Source organism: Scyliorhinus torazame, chromosome 6, assembly GCF_047496885.1.
Source record: "Scyliorhinus torazame isolate Kashiwa2021f chromosome 6, sScyTor2.1, whole genome shotgun sequence".
NCBI classification, from domain to species: domain Eukaryota; kingdom Metazoa; phylum Chordata; class Chondrichthyes; order Carcharhiniformes; family Scyliorhinidae; genus Scyliorhinus; species Scyliorhinus torazame.
The window spans coordinates 51045027-51063265 of record NC_092712.1 but is presented as its reverse complement, the minus strand read 5'-3'; the positions used below and the strand labels follow the sequence as shown (position 1 = coordinate 51063265).

Here is an 18239-nt window from a genome sequence, read left to right as displayed (position 1 = left end):
GAAACCCACGCCGACACGGGGAGAAAGTGCAAACTCCACACAGAAAATGACCCAAGCGGGAATCGAATCTGGGACCCTGGAGCTGTGAAGCAACTGTGCTAACCACCGTGCTACCCGTGCCCCCTGTTGGAACTGAAAAGCTAGTTACTTGGTCTGGCCTACATGTGACTTCAGGCCCACCGAAATATGTTCAACTCGGGATGGCACACTGGTTGGCATTAGTGCCTCACGGCGCCAAGGACCCGGGTTCGATACCAGCCCCGGGTCACTGTCCATGTGGAGTTTGCACATTCTCCCCGTGTCTGGTTGGCCATACTATAATTTTGCCCTTTAATTAGAAATTATTATTATTTTTTTTTAAATGTGTTCAGTTCTAAACTGTCCAATGTAATGGTGTGGCAGTCCGCTCAGTTGAAGGGAACTTGGGAACGGGGAACAAATGTTGACCTGGGGCAATATCTGTGAAAGAATAAAGTCCTAACCTGAGCAAAAGACATAGAATTTGGCATTTCTCGTGCTTGTGCCTGAACTCTCATTAATATTCTCTGCACATTCCGATCGTGGCAATATATTGAGCAGCTTTTAAAAAAGTGTTTTTAAATAAAAGGACACAAAGACAAAATACTACCGGCGATTCCAGTCCTGTCACTATCCTCCCCACCATCGTTCGTCAGTCACTATCCTCCCCACCGTCGTTCGTCCTTCAAGCTGTCACGAGTTGAAGTGTCCAAATAATTTGGATTAAGGCGCATCAGACAGAAAATGGCAATGTCGTGTTTAAAAATAATTTTATTTAGCCATTTAAATTGAGAAAAAACTGCAAAGTTATAATGGGGTTGGAAAAAAAGAGGGTAAAGCAATATGGTCAACTATGTTTGGATTTGTCCAGGCTGTTTGCTGTGGGATGAAATATTAATTTCTCAAGCCAATGGTTTACTTTCGCTCTATTCGGCCCCTTTCTTCAAAGCAATAGTAGTATTCTTTGGGATTACTTCCCTTCGCCCAAAAGCAACCGATGATGTGCTTTGGAATATGTGGCTCTGGTGTCAAAGATGAGTTTGCCGATACCAAGCTGGGGAACAGTGCCTGATGTCCATGTCCTGGTGGATTATCTTGTGCCCCAGAGATTCATCAGCTTACTTTGAAACTAGATCATGCGTGTGTCCGTCCATGTCCGTTTGAGATTCAAGAATGCGTCGCAGCCCAGCTTAATCACCAAATTTTAATACTCATTCGTTTTTATCTGTTTCCTATAACATTGTACAGGACTGCGTGCTATGTTGGGGGGGGGGGGGGGCGGGGGCGCGGGTGGGGGGGGGACGACGTGGGGGGGTGCTGGGGGGCGGGGGGGGGGGGCAGGGGGCATGGTCTCCCACACTCCTGTTGGAAAATTTTCAGCGTGATTGTTTTCTTTTAATCCTTTGTTTTCCATCATGCCTCATTTTGCAAAGGTTTCACTTTGTTCTTCTATTGTTGCTAGGCCTTGAGAGAAGGAAAGCGATGCGTCACCGCTCATTGGTTGAACACCATTTTAAAGAGGAAGAAAATGATTCCACCTCACAGAGGACTGCATTTTCCGGTGGCCTTCCCACCAGGCGGCAAACCTTGTTCCCAGCATGTGAGTAACTTTGGAAGATTCCTGTGGATTGCTTAAGTAAGGATGTTAATTAATTTCTGTTAAAATCAGTTGAACAATACTGACTGAAAAGGAAACTGTCTTGCATTTGTAGCATTTTCCACGACCACTCGAAGTACTCTTCTGCCAATAATGTACTTCTGAAGTCCTTTTTTAAAATTCATGCAAAGGGTTCGGGCTGACTGGCTAGGCCAGCATTTATTGCCCATCCATAATTGCCCTTGAGAAGGTGGTGCTGAGCTGTCACCTTGAACCATTGTCATCCATGTGGTGTAGGTACATCCGCAGTGCTGTTAGGGAGAGAGTTCCAGGATTTTGACCCCGCAGCAGTGAAGGAACGGGCGATATATTTCCAAGTCAGGATGCTGAGTGGCCTGGAGGGGAATCTGTAGGAGGTGGTGTTGCCATGCACCTGCCTTTGGCCTTCAAGGTAGCAGAGGTTGTGGGTGAGGAAGGTGCTGTCTGTGGAGCCTTGGTGAGTTCCTGCAGTGCATCTTGTAGATGTTGCACACTGCTGCCTCTCTTTGTCAGTGGTTGAGGGAAGGAATGAATGTTTGTGGAAGTGGTAGCAATCAAACGGGCTGCTTTGCCCTGTTGTGAACCTTCTCGAGTGTTGTTGGAGCTGCCCTCATCCCGGCAAGTGCTGAGTATTCCATTACCTCCTGATTTGTGCCTTGTAAATGGTGAACAGACTTTGTGGAGTCTGAATTACTCACCTGCAGGCTCTTAGCCTCTGACCTGCTCCTGCAGCGACAGTATTTATATGGTTAGTCCAATTTAAGTTTCTGGTCAATGCCAGCCCCCAGGATGTTGAGAGTGGTGGATTCAGTGATAGTAATGCCATTGAATGTCTAGTGTTGTAATGAAAGAAATGCAGCAGGCAATTTGCGCATATCTGTTGAGCAGCAATATGATGATGACCAGATAATCTGTTTTGAGATGTTACTTGAGGGATCAATATTGGCCAGGACACAGGAGGGTAACTCTCCTGCTCTTTAATTTAGTGCCATGGGATCTCTTATATGCGCACACACACCTGAGCAGGCAGATGGGAGCGTCAGTTTAATGTCTTATTTAAAAGATGGCTTATTGTGAAATTTCAACCAATTTAATGAACTTGTGGGGTAGAACTATTTTGCAGGCGATATCTGGTGCTGCACAAGGCTGCCTGAAATTGACTTGGACCAATTCTCAGGCATCTTCGAAAGTCGCCTAAATCAGCTGGGCCCCCTTGTACATAAAGCATGGAGACTGAGCCCCTGAATTAGGTCTGTTTGCAGATTTTGGCAGCATTGGGCACAACCGCTCTCGATTCTTCTGTGGCTGATGACGACAGAATTTCATTTGGCATAATTTTAAAAAGGATTTCCACTGAAGCCAGCAATAGCAGAACTGATCTCTCGGTGAAACAGCTGCAGCAAGGGTATGTCAGGGGAAAGTAGGCAAGGGACAGTGACACGCTCCCTCACTGTTGATTGGAATTTATAACTGACTATAATATTAATATATTATATTAATCCATGCTGGGGGAGTGGGGGGGGGAGGGAAAGTCAGGGAACCAAGAGGTCAAGTAATCAGTGGGAAGCGTAGCTGCTTAGGAATACAAAAAAGCACAAAAAGACAGAACTCAGGAGAGGTTACGATAGTCCCCATCCCACAAAATATGACACAGTGTATGCAAAGGCTCAGTAAACCAAAGTCCACCACACTAAGAAAACAAAAAGGGACGGTCAATAGAGAATTAAAGGTGCTATATTTAAATGCGCGCAGTGTACGGAACAAGGTAGGTGAGCTTGTGGCCCAGATTGTGACTGGCAGGTAGGCATCACAGAGACGTGGTTGCAGGGGGTTCAGGACTGGCATTTAAACATCCAGGGATTCACAACCTATCGAAAAGACAGAGAGGTGGGCAGAGGGGGCGGGGTTGCCTTGTTAATTAGGAATGAAATTAAATCAAAAGCACTAAACGACATAGGGTCAGAAGATGTGGAGTCTGTGTGGGTAGAGTTGAGGAACCACAACGGCAAAAAACCATAATGGGAGTTATGTACAGGCCTCCTAACAGTGGTCAGGATCAGGGGCACAAAATGCACCACGAAATAGAAAGTGCATGTCAGAAAGGCAAGGTCACAGTGGTCATGGGGGACTTCAATATGCAGGTGGACTGGGTAAATAATGCTGCCAGTGGACCCAAGGAAAGGAAATTAATTGAATGTTTCAGGAGGGCTTTCAGGAACAGCTTGTGATGGAGCCCACGAGGGGACAGGTCATTCTGGACTTAGTGTTATGTAATGAGCCAGACTTGATTAAAGATCTTAAAGTAAGGGAACACTTAGGAGGCAGTGATCATAATATGGTAGAATTCAATCTCCAATTTGAAAGAAAGAAGGGAGAATCAGATGTAAAGGTGTTACAGTTAAATAAAGGTAACTACAGGGGCATGAGGGAGGAACTGACGAAAATCGACTGGGAGCAGAGCCTAGTGGGAAAGACAGAAGAACAGCAATGGCAGGAGTTTCTGGGAGTAATTGAGGACACAGTACAGAGATTCATCCCAAAGAAAAGAAAGGTTATCAGAGGGGGGATTAGGCAGCCATGGCTGACAAAGGAAGTGAGGGAATGCATCAAAGCAAAAGAGAAAGCCTATAATGTGGCAAAGAGTAGTCGGAAGTCAGAAGATTGGGAAAGCTACAAAAACAAACCGAGGATAACAAAGAGAGAAATAAGGAAAGAGAGGATCAATTATGAAGGTAGGCTAGCCAGTAACATTAGGAATGATAGTAAAAGTTTCTTTAAATACATTTTTTTAAAAAGTAGACATTGGGCCGCTCCAAAATGACGCTGGTAATCTAGTGATGGGAGACAAGGAAATAGCTGAGGAACTAAATAAGTACTTTGCGTCAGTCTTCACAGTAGAAGACATGAGTAATATCCCAACAATTCAGGAGAGTCAGGGGGCAGAGTTGAATATGGTAGCCATCACAAAGGAGAAAGTGCCAGAGAAACTAAGAGGTCTAAAAATTGATAAATCTCTAGGCCCAGATGGGCTACATCCTTGAGTTCTAAAGGAGATAGCTGAAGAAATAGTGGAGGCATTAGTTATGATCTTTCAAAAGTCAGGGAAAGTCCCAGAGGATTGGAAAATCGCTGTTGTAACTCCCCTATTCAAGAAGGGAACAAGGAAAAAGATGGAAAATTATAGGCCAATTAGCCTAACCTCGGTTGTTGGCAAGATTCTAGAATCCATTGTTAAGGATGAGATTTCTAAATTCTTGGAAGTGCAACGTCGGATTAGGACAAGTCAGCATGGATTTAGTAAGGGGAGGTCGTGCCTGACAAACCTGTTAGAGTTCTTTGAAGAGATAACAAATAGGTTAGACCAAGGAGAGCCAATGGATGTTATCTATCTTGACTTCCAAAAGGCCTTTGATAAGGTGCCTCACGGGAGACTGCTGAGTAAAATAAGGGCCCATGGTATTCGAGGCAAGGTACTAACATGGATTGACGATTGGCTGTCAGGCAGAAGGCAGAGAGTTGGGATAAAAGGTTCTTTTTCGGAATGGCAACCGGCAACGAGTGGTGTCTCGCAGGGTTCAGTGTTGGGGCCACAGCTGTTCTCTTTATATATTAACGATCTAGATGATGGGACTGGGGGCATTCTGGCTAAGTTTGCCGATGATACAAAGATAGGTGGAGGGGCAGGTAGTATGGAGGAGGTGGGGAGGCTGCAGAAAGATTTAGACAGTTTAGGAGAGTGGTCCAAGAAATGGCTGATGAAATTCAACGTGGGCAAGTGCGAGGTCTTGCACTTTGGAAAAAAGAATAGCGGCATGGACTATTTTCGAAACGGTGACAAAATTCATAATGCTGAAGTGCAAAGGGACTTGGGAGTCCTAGTCCAGGATTCTCTAAAGGTAAACTTGCAGGTTGAGTCCGTAATTAAGAAAGCAAATGCTATATTGTCATTTATCTCAAGAGGCTTGGAATATAAAAGCAGGGATGTACTTCTGAAGCTTTATAAAGCATTAGTTAGGCCCCATTTAGAATACTGTGAGCAATTTTGGGCCCCACACCTCAGGAAGGACATACTGGCACTGGAGCGGGTCCAGCGGAGATTCACACGGATGATCCCAGGAATGGTAGGCCTAACATACGATGAACGTCTGAGGATCCTGGGATTATATTCATTGGAGTTAGGAGGTTGAGGGGAGATCTAATAGAAACTTACAAGATAATGAATGGCTTAGATAGGGTGGACGTAGGGAAGTTGTTTCCATTAGCAGGGGAGACTGGGACCCGGGGGCACAGCCTTAGAATAAAAGGGAGTCACTTTAGAACAGAGATGAAGAGAAATTTCTTCAGCCAGAGAGTGTGGGTCTGTGGAATTCATTGCCACAGAGGGCGTTGGAGGCCGGGACGTTGAGTGTCTTTAAGACAGAAGTTGATAAATTCTTGATTTCTCGAGGAATTAAGGGCTATGGAGAGAGAGCGGGTAAATGGAGTTGAAATCAGCCATGATTGAATGGTGGAGTGGACTCGATGGGCCGAATGGCCTTACTTCCGCTCCTAGGTCTTATGGTCTTATGCATCGGAAGGGGGTGAAATTTGGGGTGCTGCAGCCGGCGCGACTGTGGGTCACTTTTAAGGACCGGCACCATTACTTTGAGATGCCGGAGGAGGCGTGGACCTTTTTTCAGGCCGAAAAGTTGGACACGGACTGAGGGTCAGTTATGAGGGGAGGTCGTGGGGGGCTACTGTGGTTACTGTGCTTTGGGGGATGTTCTATTCTGTTCTGTATTGTTTCCTTGGGTGCTGGGTGGGGTATGGTGAAATGGTTCGAAGTGGAGATTTTGTGAGAGTGGGCGTCGGTGATTGGAAGGACGGGGCCTTAGAATAAAAGAGAGTCACTTTAGAACAGAGATGAGGAGACATTTCTTCAACCAGAGAGTGGTGGGTCTGTGGAATTCATTGCCACAGAGGGCGGTGGAGGCCGGGACGTTGAGTGTCTTTAAGACAGAAGTTGATAAATTCTTGATTTCTCGAGGAATTGAGGGCTATGGAAAGAGAGCGGGTAAATGGAATTGAAATCAGCCATGATTGAATGGTGGAGTGGACTCGATGGGCTGAATGGCCTTACTTCCGCTCCTATGTCTTATGGTTTTAATATATTCTATCATATTAGCCAACCAGTTGAGGCTGCTACTGAATGGTTTGCATTGGCCTTGCAGTGCCTGGCTGCATGCAACAATTCTCAACAAAAGTACTCCAGCACTCAAGCAGGGAAAAACTGACCAATACACTCTAAACAACAGCCCGCTGAATGTCTGGATATAATGGCTCGATAGGAAGAACAGCAAAATCCATCAGCACTCGCCGTCCATTGCAGAAAAGGACAGAAACACTTGGTACCTGCCAAGCTAAATGTGGAAGTTGCTATCAGTGCTATCCGGCTCCTCCACAGGATATCGTGTTGCAATCTTCGCAGATGAAATCATTAGAAAACATTAGTGAATTTGGGTATTTTCTTTTACTGTAAAACCCAAAATATTAAGCTGCCTTTATCCAGGATTAGCTGCGTCATTTTTAAAATATAAATTAGAGTACCCAATTCATTTTGTTCCAATTAAGGGCAATTAATGGCCAAGATACCCTGCACATCTTTGAATTTCGGGGGCAAAACCCACACAAACACGGGGAGAATGTGCAAACTCCGCACGGACAGTGACCCAGAGCCGGGATCGAACCTGGGACCTCAGCGCCGTGAGGCAGCAGTGCTACCACTGCATCCACCGTGCCGCAGCTGTGCCTTTAACAGTACGTTGTCAGAAATACTGCTGAACAAACTCGCTGACGCCGGAAAAACCCAAGTGTGGGATCTCATTCCCTCAGAAAATTTAATTTCGCATTTTTAATGGTGCTAATTATTTTTTGTTTTTATATCTCCCGGTGTTGGATTCTTTCGTAACCCCCCCGTGTGTGTGTCCTCTTCTAATTTGCTTTCATGTACAGTGTTTTAAATGTCATTTAGGCTGGTTGGGTAATCAGCCTGTCTGCCCTGTGTCTGGCCACCACAGATCTGTAGAGGCTGTTAAATTGAAATATGGAATTCGATAAATCCTCTGGGCTACTTTATCTGAGGTCAGCAGCAGTGTCCTTTTGTATTAGTGGATCTATCCTTCAAACCTCAGGCGACTGAGTTCATAGAATCCCTACAGTGCAGAAGGAGGCCATTCGGCCCATCAAGTCCGCACTGACCCTCTGAAAGAGCTCCACCTATGGCCACTCCCCTGCCCTATCCCCTAGGGCATGACCCTGCACATTGATCATGGCCAAGTCTACCTAACCTGTGGGAGGAAGCCCGGGCAGCACGGTAGCACAGTGGTTAGCACAGTTGCTTCACAGCTCCAGGGTCCCAGGTTCGATTCCCGGCTTGGGTCACTGTCTGTGCGGAGTCTGCATGTTCTCCCCATGTGGATTTTCTCCGGGTGCTCCGCTTTCCTCCCACAGGCCAAAGATGTGCGGGTTAGGTGGATTGACCATGCTAAATTGCCCTTAGTGTCCAAAAGCATTAAGTGAGGGTTACGGGGATAGGGTAGATAGGGCTTGAGTAGGATGCTCTTTGTAAGGGCCGGTGCAGACTCGATTGGCCGAATGGCCTCCTTCTGCACGGTAAATTCTATGAAATCTATGAAACCCACACAGACATGGTGGAGAATGTGCAAACATCACACACACAGTGACCCAAGGCCGGAAACGAACCCGGGTCTCTGGCGCTTGTGGGAAAGCAGTGCTAAACACTGCGTCCCCCTGCGAGGTTAGCTTGCATACCTGTGGATTTCAAATTTTTAATCTTTTGACATTCCCATGATATTGGCTTGCCAACCCACCCCAGGGCAAGATCCAGTCCCTCCCTCCATTTGATAGGGAGAAACCCTCCCAAACATGTAATATTTCCTGTCCTGGGAAGCCACCTCTGATCTAAGACTGACATGCCGAGATCCACCATCGTATCCAGTTCGCGAGCACCTCTTTTGGACACCTAAGGATGAGAGTCTTTGACGACCGCAACATTTGTGCTGACACCAAGATCCTTGTGTACAAGGCAATTGTCCTCCTAACTCTTCAATATGGCTCAGAAACAGGACTATATATAGATGCCACCTCGAGGCCCTGGAGAGGTACCATCAATGCTGTCTGAAATGGATTCTACACATCAACTGAGTGGACAGGCGTAATGACATCAGTGTCCTTGAAGGAACCAAGCACACTAGCATCAAGGCCATGGCCATCAGATACCCACTGGGCTGGCCAGTGCTTAGGATGACAGAGTCCCGACTACCAAAGCAAATCTTCGTCACCCAGCTCAATGAAGGCTCCAATACAAGAGGAGGACAACACAAGCACTCCAAAGACATCCTGAAGGCTGACCTCAAGAAATGCAACATAGACGTCAATGCACCAGAGACTGTTGCTCAGAAGACTCCAACTTGGAGGATCTCTGATTGAAGGGACACAATTCTTTGCGAGCAACCACCCAATGGCGTTAGGAGGCCTGGGAAAGGAACCTGAGAAAACGATCTAGAGACCAAGGACTGATCCCGACTCCCGGAAACACTTTCCAAATGTGCGGGCCAAGGTGTGGTTCCAGAATCGGGGTCATCAGCCCGCACGTACTCTCCGAATCCATGACAGGTAACACAGAATTTCTTAGATGGACAATCGTACTCGTTAGCGAATGATTGCAGACGATAATTCCCATGTGCCGTATAATTTAAAATTCAATAGAGAATGCGAACCAAAGCTCCATTCGTTGAATGTCTCCATAGTAATGTACATACAATGTGTGCTAAATGTAAATAAATCTGCTATGACCATTCCAGTCTTGTTGAGCAGGAGCCCTGGACAGCGTTGGTCCGATTGCAATGCACAACTTCTGCCTCCTACAGCATCTTTGACTTTTAGATGCCCCTCGATTAGAGAATCTATTATCTGTCAGTGCAGATACCTGGGAATGCCACCACCTGGAGGTTCCCTTCCAAACCCCACTCACCATCCTGACTTGAAACTATATCGCCGTTCTTTCACTGCCGCTGGGCCAAAATCGGGGAACTCCCTTCCTAACAGCACTGTGGGTGTACCTACACCACGTGGACTGCAGCGGTTCAAGAACGCAGCTCGCCTCCACCTTCTCGAGGGCAGTTAGGGATGGGGAAATAAATGTTGGCCGAGCCAGCGATGCCCACATCCCATGAAGAAATAAAATATATATTTCTATTATCAGGGCCCATTGCCTTGAGCTGTTTCTTGATATCACGTGGAGTGAACCGAATTCACTGAAGGCTGGCAACTGTGATGCTGGGACCATCTCCTCCGGAGGCTGAGTTGGTTCACCCACTCAGCAATTCTGACGGAAAATTGCTGCAAACAACTTACTTTTTTGGCACTAACGTGTTGTGCTCCACCACCATTGAGGAGATTTGTGACTTCTCCTCCTCCAGTAAGTTGTTTAATTGTTCACCACTATTCACGGCTGAATGAGGTGGAACTGCAGCACTTGGATCTGATCTGTTGGTTGTGGAATCGCTTCGCCCTGTCTATTGTGTGTATGCAGTTTGGCACACGGGTAGTGCTGTGTTGTAGCTCACTTTTGGGTATGCCCGGTGCTGCTCCTGAGATGCTCTCCTGCACTCTTCTTTGAACCAGACTTGGCGGTCATGGTAGAGTAGGGGATATTCCAGGCCACGAGGTTGCAGATTGTGGTTGAGTACAGTTCTGCTGCTGCCCAGTCTTGTGCCATTTAGCACAGTGGCAGTGCCACACAACACAACGGAGGGGTATCCTCAATGTGAAGACGAGACTTTGTTCTCCCCAAGGACTGTGCGATGGTGACTCCTACTGATGTTGCCATTGGCAGACACAGCTGCCTCTGGGAGGATGATGTCAGGTGTGTTCTCCCCTCTTGTTGGTTCCCTGACTAGCTTCCACAGCTGTTAGCTCTAATTTGATACAAGCCCTCAGATGTTAGGGGACACCCAAGGGGACACTTATATGACCCGTGGCACCAGGTTCAAAGCCAGCTGTCGGCGCAGCAGCATGGCTGCCTTGCAGGCTGCGGCAATGGTGCTCCGTGTTCGTCCACCCTGACCCCACAGCCCACCCCCTGGCCACCCCCCACTACTCCCCCCAGCCCTGGCTGAAGCCCTCCCCCCAGGCCAGCGGCACAACAACACTATGGCCATGTTGGACACTTTCTGTACCCCCTCGCCCTCAGCAGCTGCCATGCCAGTTTCACGATTTTTAAAAGCAGAAGTGAACCACGGCGTCGGGAACCCGGCCTATCGGGGGCGGAGAATCGCAGGGGGCCCTGGAGAGCACCAGGTCGGGCCCACTAATGATATGCAAATGGTGTTTACTGTACCTGCAGAGTGAAATGCATTGACGCTGTTTTCGAGCTAACGGAGAATCACGATTTGGCGTTAAGTCGGCACCTGCAGCGATTTTGGCTTTGGAAAGTATTCTCCGCCAAATTGCATTTCCTGATTTCGGTATCGGCTAACGGAGAATCCTGCCTGAGGTCTTTTGAAACTTTTTTTCAGTGAATAATAAACTCGTACTAGGCAACAGTTTCCTTGTGCAGTCACATAAAGCAACCCAGTGCCTCATGCAAACTAAGATTTGAAATGGTGCTAGTACTGTTGACATACATCTGTAAAGCAGTCTTTTGCATTCATTATGACTGCGTAATTGAATTCCTCCTCACTTGAGGTGACATCATTTTTGACGTGTTAACTTGATTATAAAATAAGAACTGAATTGGAAAATAAAGCCTTTTTTACATAGCACTTTTCATGACCACTTGACTTCTCAGCCAATGACGTATCGTCACTGCTGCAATGTAGGAAACACAGCAGCCAATTTGTGCACAGCAAGCTGCCACGAACATAATTATAATAATTGTTTATTGTCACAAGTAAACTTCAGTGAAGTTACTGTGAAAAGCCCCGAGTCGCCACATTCCGGCGCCTGTTCGGGGAGGTTGGTATGGGAATTGAACCCGCGCTGCTGGTCTTGTTCTGCATTACAAGCCAGCTGTTTAGCCCACTGTGCTAAACAGACATCAATATGATAATGACCAGATTTTTGTTTGTGTGACTGGGTGTGTACGTGTGTTGCATTGACTGAGGGATCAATCGGACACCAGGGGATAATTCCCCTGCTCTCGCAGGTCAACGTGCTCTGCCAGCCAAGTCACAACTTACACACACTGAATTCGGCTAAAACTGAAATCGGTGTAAATCAGCAACATTTCAGTCAAAACTTCACAAAAGTTATTACAGTTTCAGTAACTGGAAGGCCACTTCATTCTGGTGGAATAGTTCATTAAAGTGATTATAAAGTTCGGTAGTGTTCCTTCTATCTCTGTGAAAGTTACTGGTGCTGTCACTGTTTTTGAATCCTGATTACATCTGTTTTTTCTATCGACTGATGTATTATTTGATCGTTTGACCACTTGGAAGGACTGTTACTGAAATTGTGCGCTGGGCAGTTTAATGTTTGACAAATGACTACAATAGAGCATGGACTCAACAAGGCTTGAAGCCTGCATTGATTTAGCCAGTTGATTTTTTTTTTTTTAAACCCTTCAGTCGATCTTTCGGCTTTGGGAAGTGATTGCTGTACAGTGAGATCCTGGACCAAAAGCCAAGGCGAAGGGCAGAGTCTCGGGGACCTGTTTGAATCATTGCCACCGGGAGGTTAAATCTGATTAAGTAATAGCTGTTGAGTTTATGTTTAACCCAAGCAAGGTTGTGCTTCATGTCTCGTTTAAATGGCCTCTTCACCGGTAATGCGAGTGTGTGTCATCGCTCCTCTGGTTCAGGTAAAGAGGTGACCTTCGAGCACAACCTCCAACGTCAAGCTTTGGTAATTATAATGGTCAACCGCAGCTGTAACCTTTGGTGCCCAATTTGAATTCAGTGAGTCTTTGCCACTGAGCTTTAATTGACAGGCTCCCACTGCAAATTCTTAGTATTTCACACAATCGAAATTGCACACGCGAATAGCTCCCAGATTTCAGAAGATCGTGGGCAGAAGCAAATTACATTGCTTTAAAGCAGGTCCCTTCATTTGTGTACGGCATTGTTTTACAAGTGTTTACTTTATTTGTCAAAGGGCTGGACTAAAGGCTTCACCCTCAAACTTTGCTTCCTCTGTTCTATCCTCAGATGCTGCCTGACGTGCACATTTTCCAGCATTTGCGGTTTTTCTTTGTCCCTGTAAGACTGTTTCTGTGGCGCTTCAGTCTTGTTCATGTTGTTGTCCTGACCTCTAGTCTTGCACCTCAGCTGTTAACACAACATTTAAATTGTTGCGCTGCTGTTGTCGATGGCTGGGAGCTGCCTCCAGGACAAGAATGTAAACATTCCCTTGGGCCCAGCGGGTGAGCTAAGCTATGAATACGCCCACGTCTGCCAACAGGACAGCTTTTGTCATGCTAATTGTACAAACCCCTTGCACCTTCCAGTCCAAACTTGCACACTGGCAAAGGTCTACTAGCAGGAATTATGTATTTGTAATCACATTGTTGAGAAGTTCATGTTTATAGGGCAGCACGGTGGCGCAGAGGGTTAGCCCTGCTGCCTCCCAGCTCACGTGTTTGTGTGGGTTTTCATAGAATTTATTTCATAGAATTTACAGTGCAGAAGGAGGCCATTTTTAAAAAAAGAAGTTCATGTTTACTGATATCTTCCTGTTGCTGTGGGGTGGTGTGGAATGTGCCACTATGTTTAAAGCGGCACGTTCTGGAGTGCCCACAGCTGCAGCGCCAGGTGTTGGCGGGCTTATCCATTTGCGTAGTGTACCTAAACTTTCTAGTCTGCAGCAGCACCTGGGAAAGAAGAAGGGCTGCAATGTTTCAAGAAGGCAGCTCGCCGCCACCTTCTCCAGGGCAACTAGCAAATGCCGGCCGAGCGACACCCACATCCTGTAAATAATGTTTTTTTTAAACTGGAAGCCCTTTTCCAGAAAGTGCAGTCCGCTGACCAAGTGGCCAATCCCCCAAAGAGCGGATGGCTCCATAATTTGCTTGAACTGCAGGACAACCAGCAGGTCATGTGTTCCTCACTCTCTATGTGGACGCTTGCAAATTTTGAAAAGCAAAGTTTTGGCGGTGCGTTTTAATGAATGACTCTGGGACCGAGATCCTGAAATTGAGCTTGTTGCTCCACAGAGCTGAAGTTAAGGGTTTCTAATGGCTCACCAGCCTTCCATTGCATGCTTTTGATGTTTGTTCTGGGTATTGTTTCAGTTTGCAGATGGATAAATCTAACTAATATTGTGAAAAACTCGGATACGAGTTTGCCTTTCTGCTGGACAGGTAGAGAAGTTAGCACTCAATTTCATTGACAATTCCATAATGCTGTGCCTAAGTAAGGTATATTATTGTGATAAAATTATATTATTGGTATGCTATTATTGTGACTAATAGGTCAAGTCTTAAAGTAAATCTGCTGGATATAAGCTGTTGGTTTCATGCCTTTCTAATTATTTTTTTTAAATTGCCCATCCCTCGTTGCCCTTGTGCTGAGGGCACCTAACAGTTGACCGCGTTGCTGTGGGTCTGGAGTCGCATGTAGGCCAGAGCAGGCAAGGATGGCAGATTTCCTTCCCTGAACCAAATTGTTTTTTCCAGCAGTCAACAACAGTTGTCATGGTCACCTTCACTGAGACTAGTTTTATATTCCAGATTTTAATTTAATTCAAACTCTACCCGCTCCCACGGCGGGATTTGAACCATACTATTATTGTTACGAATCCAGTGATATTGACCCTATCCCGCCATCTTGCCCCCGATGATTTGTCTGATCACTTTTGTTTTTGATGCTCACGGATGAAGGTTGCTTTGATGGAACAATGTGACAAACATGCTGTATTTCTTCTCCTGTGGTTTCGCAGATGATTTCCGTCACTGGATTCATGGACAGTGATCGAGCTGACCTGAAGCTGATGGGCTATTTAGCTGGGGCTAAGTACACCGGGTACCTCTGCCGAAGCAATACGGTTCTCATCTGCAAAGAGTAAGTTCTTGATTCCAGATTTAAAATGGCAGTGATTAAGAGCGAAGGAGTAGTCTTTGTCATTGCAAAAGAAAAAGACATTTAATATTATTATTTATTATTATTATTTGCTATTATTATTACTATTATTATTGGTAGTCGGCAGATAAATTCTAATACGTATCGGATAAGCACTCCTTTCAAATCGTGGAGTAATAAAATCCATAATGTAGGATCCTTTTAATGAGCGTATCAAGGTCACCTGCAGTGACTATTACAATGTCTTACCTGAAGACCCCGTACTCTTGGGAGCGACACAGTAGTTTGCGATGCTCAACTGATTGCTTCAGTAGAGTAATTGGTAGTCAAAGGTGCAGTTGCCATAATTACGGTTCTTCATCATTTCCTGCCTTTTCACCCCAAAGACTGTCTGTCATGTGACACTGAAGTGTTCAGAGGCCACAGAGGTTTAGTAGTGGGCGAAGAGAGAGCAGCGAGTCAGTGGGGAGCTATTCTAAGAGGCGGTGAATGGAGCTAATGAGGTGGAATGCATTTGTGCTAAAATTAAAATGCACTTTTCATCGAATCATTGAGAGATACAGAGCAGATGGGAGGCCATTTGGCCCACTGCCGCTGCTGGACCCATTCACGTTTATCATCTTCCAAATATTTATCCAAAGTAAGCAAAATACCATGGATGCTGGAACTGAAACACGAACAGAACAAAGGATGCTGGAAAAGCTCAGCAGCTCCCGGAGAAGGTCTATGAGGAGAGAAAGCAGGATTTGGGGTCCGTTCTGACAAAGAGCCAAGAAGACTCGAAACGTTACCGCTGTTTTCTCTCCCTCCAGATGCTGCTAGACCTGCTGAGTTTTTCCAGCATCCTCTGTTCCAGTATTTATCCAGTGTCCTTTTTGAAAGTTACTATTGAATGCGCTACCACCGCCTATCGGGCAGCGCATTCCACATCACAGCTCTTCATTTTGCCCCTGGTTCTTTTGCCAACTACCTCAAATCGGCGTCCCGCTGGTCACCCACCCCTCTTACCACTGGAATATGTTTATCCTTATTTAGTCTCTGAAAACCACTCACGATTTTGAGCACCTCTGTCGAATCCCACCTTAACCTTCCCTGCTCTGCTCAAGAGGAGAACAGCCCCAGTTTCTTCGGCGTCTCCTGGGTAAATGAAGTCCCACTCCCCCCGGTACTTTGGAACCCTCTAAGAGCAATTGGCTCCGACAGTCTTTGATTTTGATTTATGCTGGAAGCTTGGCTTTGATAGTACAACTCCTTAAAGCTTTTGGAACTTGTTTTTGGAGACCAAAACTAATTTGAAGTTTGAGCAGTATTTTGGAAAGACACTAGATGGGACATCTTTTTTTAATAATGGGCCTTATTCTTCAGTCACCTGTGACCTGCTTGTTTTAAAAATAATTAATAATCTTTATTGTCACAAGTAGACTTACATTAACACTGCAATGAAGTTACTGTGAAAAGCCCCTAGTCGCCACATTCCAGCACCTGTTCGGGTACACGGAGGGAGAGACACACTGGATGTACGGCACAGGAACAGGCCATGAAACCCAAACCGTCCATGCTGGAGTTCATGCTGCATTCGAGCTTTCTCCCACCTTTTCTCGTCTAAATCTACCGCCGTGACCCTCTGTTCCCTTTTCCCTCCTGCTTGTCCAGCTTCCCCTCAAGCCATCCATACCATTCACTTCAACTATCCTGTTGCAGCAAGCTCCACATTCTCTCCATTCTTTTGGTAAAGACGTTTTTTTCCCTGAATTTCTTATTGGATTTCTCGTTGCCTGTTCTTCTATCGATGGCCCCTAGTTCTGCCCTTTCTCCATAAGAGAAAACATTCTTTCTTTACCCACTGTTAAACTCTTTCATTTTAAAGCCCTCTATTAGGTTCGCCCCCCCCCCCCCCCCCCCCCCCACCCCCACCCCCCCACAAGCTGTCTTTTTGCAAGAGAAAAGGGATCCAGCGTGCCAGTCATTGCGCTGAGCAATTACGGTAGCCTCCTTGTATATCTTTCCGCATCCTCTCTGGTGCATTTACAAGAACATAATTATTACTATAGTTCTTTGGCTCTTGTAGAGGACAGTTGGAGAACTACCCCACGATTGTCCTACCTTCCTCCATTCATCTGTGCCTCTCTGTTTCCGACTGTTTATTTTTCTGTCAGTGTGCCTGAAATGCGCTTTCAGAGCAACAAGAACCTAGATTTGAAGGTGCCTCCAATGTAGTAAATGGTTTTGAGGCACTTTACAGGGGCATTATCTGCCTATCGTTGCTGAAAAGTAGGATGGGTTGGGCGGCACAGTGGTTAGCACTGCCGCCTCACAGCTCCAGGGTCCCAGGTTCAATTCCGGCCTCAGATGACTGCCTGTGTGGTGTTTGCACGTTCTCCCCGTATCTGCGTGGGTGTCCTCCGGGTGCTCCGGTTTCCTCCCACAGTCCAAAGATGTGCAGGTTAGGTGGATTGGCCATGATAAATTGCCCTTAGTGTCCAAAGGGGTTAGGTGGGGTTACTAGGTTACGGGATAAAGTGCTCTTTCCAAGGGCCGGTGCAGACTCGATGGGCTGAATGGCCTCCTTCTGCACTGTAATTTCTATGAGGACCCCTCCTGATTTTCCCATTCTAGCTGTATTGCTTGAAATAGTTCAGTGCTAATTGGGAATACACCCTCATTCCAAAAAATGAAGATCCTTGTTTCTAAAGATACCAATTGTTGACTTACGTGGGTTGCTCACAAACAAAGCTGTCAACTGTTCAAGACCATCTGCTGCTGTCTCGCTAATGTATAAACACCAGCCGACAATATTTCCTCCGAATTGCTACTGTTGCAAATAACTTCATAGCCAACTTTTCTTCTCCAGCTGTGTGAACACAACTCTAGATTGAATGCAAAGATTTAGACTTCATTAATACTTGGCAGGGTGGTTTGTTTGGAGTAATCTTTCCTGCAGATTAACAAGTTTAAAAATTGCTCATCTCATCAGGCGAAATTATATGACGAATAATGGAATGTTGGCAAGGTGGCCTCAAGGTTCATAAGATATAGGAGCAGAATTAATTTGGCCCATCGAGTCTGCTCCGCCATTCGATCATGGCTGATCTCATCCTGGCCTTAACTCCACCGTCCTGCCCGTTCTCCATAACCCGTCAACGCATTATCAATTAAAATTCTGTCTAACTCTGCTTAAATTTACTCACTGTCCCAGCATCCACCACTCGAGGGTAGCGACTTCCACAGATTCACAACCATTTGGGAGAAGTAGTTCCTCCTCCTCTCTGTTTTACATTTGCTACTACTTATCCTGAGACTATGACCTCTCGTTCTAGATTGCACCACAAGAGGAAGCATCCGCTCCACGTCTACTTTATCCATGCCTCTTATCATCTTGTCTACCTCAATTTGATCTTCAGTGGTTATTGATGTTGTCACTGTTTGCATTTCCTTGCAAAATTCCAGTCTCCTACCAGCCTTGTGACCCTGACTCTATTGTTTAATCATGCAGTCCAAGAGGAGGCCGT

General features: G+C 46.0%; 1 protein-coding gene across 1 annotated transcript in view; it reads left to right on the top strand.

The window, feature by feature from the left end:
- The window catches only part of paxip1 (PAX interacting (with transcription-activation domain) protein 1), a 124227-nt gene that overhangs the window by 79656 nt on the left and 26332 nt on the right, over positions 1–18239 (top strand). The window contains exons 10-11 of the mRNA XM_072508194.1: positions 1481–1618; positions 14591–14712. Coding sequence (XP_072364295.1) covers positions 1481–1618; positions 14591–14712 — 260 coding nt within the window. The remainder of the gene's footprint in view (positions 1–1480; positions 1619–14590; positions 14713–18239) is intronic.